Source organism: Canis aureus, chromosome 18 (genome assembly GCF_053574225.1).
Source record: "Canis aureus isolate CA01 chromosome 18, VMU_Caureus_v.1.0, whole genome shotgun sequence".
NCBI lineage: Eukaryota > Metazoa > Chordata > Mammalia > Carnivora > Canidae > Canis > Canis aureus.
Window position 1 is genome coordinate 58908714 of NC_135628.1, and position 6971 is coordinate 58915684.

The 6971-nt window shown below is 37.1% G+C and overlaps 1 protein-coding gene across 1 annotated transcript; it reads left to right on the forward strand.

The window, feature by feature from the left end:
* Positions 1-647: 647 nt before the first annotated feature.
* LOC144288399 (olfactory receptor 2T29-like) lies at positions 648-6108 on the forward strand. The gene is made up of 2 exons (XM_077855908.1): positions 648-684; positions 5144-6108. Exons 1-2 carry the CDS (start codon positions 648-650, stop codon positions 6106-6108), a joined length of 1002 nt encoding a protein of 333 aa, XP_077712034.1.
* Positions 6109-6971: the final 863 nt, after the last annotated feature.

Here is a 6971-nt window from a genome sequence, read left to right on the forward strand (position 1 = left end):
ACACTCAACTTTTTTAAAAAAGATTTTATCCATCTACTCATGAGAGACACATAGAGAGGCAGAGACATAGGCAGAGGGAGAAGCAGGCTCCTTGCCAGGGAACCCGATGCAGGACTCGATCCTAGGACCCCAGGACCATGACCTGAGCCAAAGGCAGATGCTCAACCACTGAGCCACCAAGTGCCCAGCACTCAACTTTTAAATTATAAACAATTTCCCTAAAAGGCAATACTAAAGCAACACTGATTACAATGGAGTAACAAGAAAATGTATAATCTATACTTTTCAGTAATCTAATGAAGAGTGATTGAGATAAAATGTTAAGGAAACCCCTTCAATTTTATTCTCAATTCCAGCCCTGATAGGGGTGCTATCCTCAACACATTAGTTTTTGAGTTGCAGATGCAACTCTCTTTTCTTCCAGATAAGAAACAGATAAGTACATTAATACTTCAGGCAATATTTTTGAAAATTAAATGAGGATAGATATACACTTTGTAAAGAACATATTTTATAATGTGAAAAAGGCTAAGACCACATATAAAACCGACATCTTGCAGATGAGATTTATTGATGATGGTGAAATTTGAGATTACTGTTACTATTGGTCAAGATTTCCAGTTAATAAGAAAACATTTTAAAAAGACATGAGGAGAGAAGCAGAACAGTGTGAAAGAGATACCTATTACCTTGTTGTTGTTGTTAAGTCTCTTAATTGCATTTTTTTTTTTAAAGTCCCAGAAGGAATTTATCAATGGCAAACCTCATCAACTCCCATAATGGACATAGTGAAACCAGGATGATGTCACTGTCCTGTTTATACAGTCAACCACAGTCATACTCCATTACCCAGATGGATAAGGGCTGCAGTGTCATCTCATGCTGAGTTAAATCCTATAGAAAGAATTGCAGGAGCAAAAGGGTAATTGATGATTTGACTTGTTCTCCTTTTGATACATGCTATTAATTCTTGACCATATTTCCCTAATTTTCCTGTCATCTATTTTTATGAAGAAAAACAAATGTGATTTTTAAAAAAATCAAGTATCATTGACATACAGCATTATATTTGTTTCAGGTTTATGTTACGATGGTTCAACAATTCCATACATTTCTAGTGCTCAAGATCAGTGTAGTCTTAATTGTCCGTTTTTGATTGAATCTTTCAGGTAGCAATAATTTACTGAAGCATACTAGGAAATGGCTTTTTTTTTAGATTTTATTTATTTATTCATGAGAGACACAGAGGGAGGCAGAGACACAGGCAGAGGGAGAAGCAGGCCCCATGCAGGGGGCACGAAACGGGTCTCCAGGGTCATGCCCTGGGCTGAAGGTGGCGCTAAACCACTGAGCCACCTGGGCTGCCCTGGAAATGGCTTTTTGATTTCCATTTATGTATGGACAAGAGAATACGCATGCCTCCCACGTTATTGAGTAATAGGCTTGTTTTATTGAAGCTGAAATTTTATAGAAGAAATGAGGCTGATTTTACTTTGTGTGGGCATTATTTCTGGTAGTTCGAAAACTGAAACAAATGTCTCAATTATATTGATGTTTCTTAGATGCAAGTGACAGTGGGTGATAATACCTAAATTGTAGACTGTGGAGGGAAGATAGTGTCTAGAGAGGTAAGGCAACATTATAGGCTTTGGGTTCCATCACATGATTTGAGACTGTGACAGAAATCCTCCTTCAGGTGAGTTGTATGATGTGAGGCAGTTACACCAATGGTGTGGATTTTTTGTTTGTTTGTTTGTTTGTTTACGATTTTATTTATTTGAGAGCAAGAGAGGGCACGAGTAGGGGGAGGGCCACACGGAGAGGGAGAAGCAGACTCTTGTCTGAGCAGGGAGCCTAAGTTGGGGCTCAATCCCAGGACCCCAAGAGCATGACCTGAGCTGAAGGCAGACGCGTAACTGACTGAGCCACTCAGGTTCCCCTGTTTTTGTTTTGTTTTGCTTTGTTTCCAAGAGTTTGCTCTTTCGTTAATCTTATGTTACAATGGGGATCCCTGGGTGGCGCAGTGGTTTAGCGCCTGCCTTTGGCCCAAGGCACGATCCTGGAGACCCGGGATCGAATCCCACATCAGGCTCCCGGTGCATGGAGCCTGCTTCTCCCTCTGCCTATGTCTCTGCCTCTCTCTCTCTCTCTCTGTGTGACTATCATAAATAAATGAAAAAAAAAAAAATTAAAAAAAAAAATCTTATGTTACAATGCTTCCCCTGGGAATTTGAATTACTTATTTTGTAAAAAGGAGAAGATAAGATAATTAAATACTTCATTGACACCTGGGGAAGGTAAAATATATAATGATATAGAACAATAGAACAATTTCTGGGATGTTGTCAGCTTCAGGTAAAGAGTTGATATTGTACCACCACTGTTTAAAACAAAAGTAAATTCTATGCCCAATATGGGGTTCTTACAACCCCAAGATCAAGGGTCACTTGTTCTACCACAGACCATTCAGGTGCCCCTACCACCACTATTAATAATTCTCCAATTTAAATATTCACTGTTCTGTTTACGTCAAACTCTATCAACTGGTTAGCGAAAATAGAATGAGCAGGTGGCCAGCTACTTTGCATGATATAAACAGCATTCAATTGTCTGCCTGGTGTGCTAGGTAAGCTGCTCAGAGGGGCTTGATCACACTGATTCCCATTTACCCAAAAGCAGCAGAGATTTGCTTCATTTGGCCACAAACATTAACTGGGACAACAGGTATGTTTTGATTTTAATTAGGGTGTTTTAAACTTTTGCACAAAGGTCAGCTTTCATGGGCCAGTGGCACTGGCAGTGGGGGTGGAAAATGAGAATAAGATTACATCTTTCGATGCAATGTGTACCAGATTTATATTAAGACATCAAATTAATCTTTGGTATTGTCCACTACTTTAGCAGCCCAGAACTTGGGACTATTAATAAGCTGAATATTGTAATAGTCTTTGGAATCATGACAAGAGCATAGAGTGTTTTGAAAGTCAGAATTTATTCCTGAAATATCCCTGTATCATAACCATTCCTAAATTCTTCCTAGAGAGAAGAGCCAATGTTTCTTGTTTTGTTGTTAAGGAGTTTTACAATTTAGCATTTAATATGTCAGTAATTGAGAAGTTGTAAATGTTTGTTCTCTAGAAGTGAAAATAGAAAAGAAGTTATCCTTTGCAGAAAGAGCAGATATGTTTTACTTCTGCTGTGCTTTCTTATTTATTTTGAGCTAGTTTAATTTTCTACTCTAATCACACAGGCACAGTATTTTTGCTTGACTAGATGGACCGTGACCTCCTTTAGCACAATCAGTTTAATTTTTCTTTTGTTATCAGCATTTAACACATATACTTTCAGGCTTTCTGTAGTGAGATTGGAGGGGAGGGTTCTATTATAGCCAAGACAAGCTCAGTGTTCTTCAGTGTTACTCCTTGCAACTCCGTTGTTTTTACAAACATAATCTACTTTATTGTCTATAGTAAGCATTTTTTTTCAAGGAAATTGAGCCTTGCCTTGTAAATGGCAATGATCTTGTTAATACCTAGATTCTTCTTCCTGAGATTTAGAACAAATGGTAGATTTAAGTAGATGAAGTTGGAGAAGCATGTACTAGATAGACCTAAGATAGGATTTTCCATAAAGATCTACTTAACTGGGTAAAAATAATAAATATATCGTGTATATTTATTTGTATTTATATATTCACATATATATATGTGTGTGTGTGTATAAAGTCTGGGACTGCAGAAATGATCAAATCTCAATTCTTATGTGTATGAATAAATACTAAAACTGGCAAACTGAAGTAATCCATCTTATATTATAAAACACAAACCATGCTTTCCATCTCTTATAGATTTTGTGTGACTATAGATATTAACTCTTTAAGAATATATGTGCTTATTCATGTGTAACTGGTAATGTTCCAAGCACTTTCATTATTTTATATCATTTAAAATATAATATCCTGAACACACCTGAGATCTAACCTTCTTATCCTGTTTTTCTGTAAAGTGGACAAAAGAATTGTGGATAGAGGATAATCTGAACCCACACAGTACAACCTCAAAGTTAGAGCTCCTAAATCAATGGCCTTGGGATATCTAAGGTGTTAGTCATTGGTGAAGACCCTGATCTGCTGCTACGGGTGCATGGATCACTCTGAACAACCACAGAGCATCACAATCTGGCTTGATTGTACATACAATGGGGGTTGAAATTTTTGGTATAAATATCCTCCAAAGCTATGTTTCAACTATTTTCTAAATCTTTCTTAAATAGAATGTATCTCTAGGATTTTTTAAGAACCAATTAGATCCTTACACCAGAAAAGCTGATTCAATTTTGACTTTCATAACCAAAAAGGTCAATAAATAAGAGATTTTCTTTTCTTTTTTTTCAATGATTCATGTTTTTGCATGTGTTTTTATATGGGAGCAATTCTGAAAATTTCCATACTCATTGATAAATACTATCATCAGGAAACTTCATGACTTTGAACTGAGGCAACCTTATTGTAGATTAGCAATAGTTAAAAAATTTTTAAATGTACTTGACAAAGAATGTTACAGTAGTTTTAGGTATACAACATAGATATTCAAGAAGTTATATGTTATGCTATGCCTACAACAAGTGTAGCTTCCATATGTTACCATACAATTCTATGGCAATATTATTGGCTATATTCCTTATGCTGTGTCTTTTATTCCTGTGATTTATTAATTCAATAACTGGAAGACTGTACATCCCATTCCCTGTCACCCATTCTGCCCATCACCCCATAGCACTCCTCCTTGGTAACCATCAATTTCTTCTCTATATTTCTAGGTCTCATACTGTTTTTATTTTTGTTATTTATTCATTTGTGTTTTTAGATTCCATATGGTGAAATTATGTATATTTGTCTTTCTCAGTCTGACTTATTTCATTTACTATAATACCCTGGTGGGTCTGTTATAAAAAGGAGCAGAACTTCATTCACTATTATAGTGGCATATACACTATATAATGTATGCAAACATATACACACAAGCATATATATGCACACACACACCCTATACACATACAAGCTCACTAACATTTACTTCAGGTGGTCATATCTCATGAGTAATCTATTAACTCCAAGGTTCTCCTTGGTGAACCAGGTAAAAACCAATGGAGAACACTACTTGGATGGCCAACTATACTGTACGATCAGATTTTGAACTAGTGGGACTCTTCAGTCAATCCAAACACCCAGCTGTCCTTTGTGTGGTCATTTTCCTGGCTTTCCTGATGGCCCTCTCTGGAAACACCATCCTGATCCTTCTGATACACTGTGATGCTCACCTCCACACCCCCATGTACTTTTTTATCACCCAGTTGTCTCTCATGGACGTGATGTACATTTCTGTCACTGTGCCCAAGATGCTCATGGACCAGGTCATGGGTGTGAATAAGATCTCAGCCCCTGAATGTGGGATGCAGATGTTTTTCTATTTGACACTAGGAGGTTCAGAATTTTTTCTTCTAGCTGCCATGGCCTATGACCGCTATGTGGCCATCTGCCATCCACTCCGTTATCCTATCCTCATGAACCATAGAGTGTGTCTTCTCTTGGTGTCTTCCTCCTGGATTTTGGGATCTGTAGATGGATTTATGCTCACTCCTGTCACCATGACCTTCCCCTTCTGCAGATCCCGAGAGATTCACCATTTCTTCTGTGAGGTTCCTGCTGTAATGAAGCTCTCCTGCTCAGACACTTCCCTCTATGAGACACTCATGTACCTGTGCTGTGTCCTCATGCTCTTCATCACTGTGGCAGTCATTTTAAGCTCCTATTCTTTCATCCTCTTTACCATCCACAGGATGAACTCAGCAGAGGGACGGAAGAAGGCTTTTGCCACTTGTTCTTTCCACATGATGGTGGTTATCTCCTTCTATGGTGCTTCTGTCTACACCTACATGCTCCCCACCTCCTATCACACCCCTGAGAAGGACATGATTGTATCTGTCTTTTACACCATACTCACTCCTGTTTTAAATCCTTTAATTTATAGTCTTAGAAATAAGGATGTCACAAGGGCTCTAAAAAAAATGTTGAATGTGGGATCTGTCTTTCAGGAAACTCTAAAGTAAAAAGCATTTGTACTAATGTTTTTTTCCCCTTCACTCTACAAATGAAAACTTTTGTATGCTCTCCCAATGTTTTTCCTCAGATTGTCACACCATGCTGCGTTATCACCTATTCAGTCTTTTGGAGGAATCATTTCCTTGTACTGAAAGGCTCTTCATTTTTACACTTCTGCATTCAAAATATTTGAATAATTGTGTTGTATCCATGTTACATTTTCTGAAGTTTCCACTGTGATTCGTTGGAAGAATATTCATATTCTTAAGAAATACATAATAAAATATTTACAAACAATATAATAAGCTGTGTAACTGATGAGAGAGATAAATAGAGAGAGAAATGATAATGTAAATGGATATAAAGATATTGGAGAACCTAGGCAAAAGGTATATGAGTTTTAATTATACTATTATTATTTTAATCAGTGATTTCCTGCAAATTTGAAATAACATAAAAATAGAACATAAAACATTGGACTTTGATCTATTTTAATAATTTGTCCTTGCAGTATGGTTGTAGTATAAGTGACAAATCTTGGGAATGATGCACATATTAACATGACTGATCATTACTGCAACAATCCAGTTGTTGGCCTTTTTTTTCCCTTTTTTTTAATAATAAATTTATTTTTTATTGGTGTTCAATTTGCCAACATACAGAATAACACCCAGTGCTCATCCCATCAAGTGCCCCCCTCAGTGCCCATCACCCATTTGTTGGCCTTTTTAAAATTATGGTGATTTTGTTCTTTAGGTTCCAAACCTGAATACATCCAGTGGCTGTTTCCTCTCTGAAATCATTAGTTCATTGTGGCTGAAGGTACTATGAGAAAAATATTAACCCCAAGAGGAGGAGAGCATAGTGAAGC

Excerpts from the sequence above, each read along its gene's own strand:
- LOC144288399 (XM_077855908.1), top strand. The coding sequence starts at position 648 with ATGAGGAGAGAAGCAGAACAGTGTGAAAGAGATACCT. Across the intron at positions 685-5,143 it reads ACAGTGTGAAAGAGATACCT|CAATGGAGAACACTACTTGG; the intron begins ATTACCTTGTTG and ends CCAGGTAAAAAC.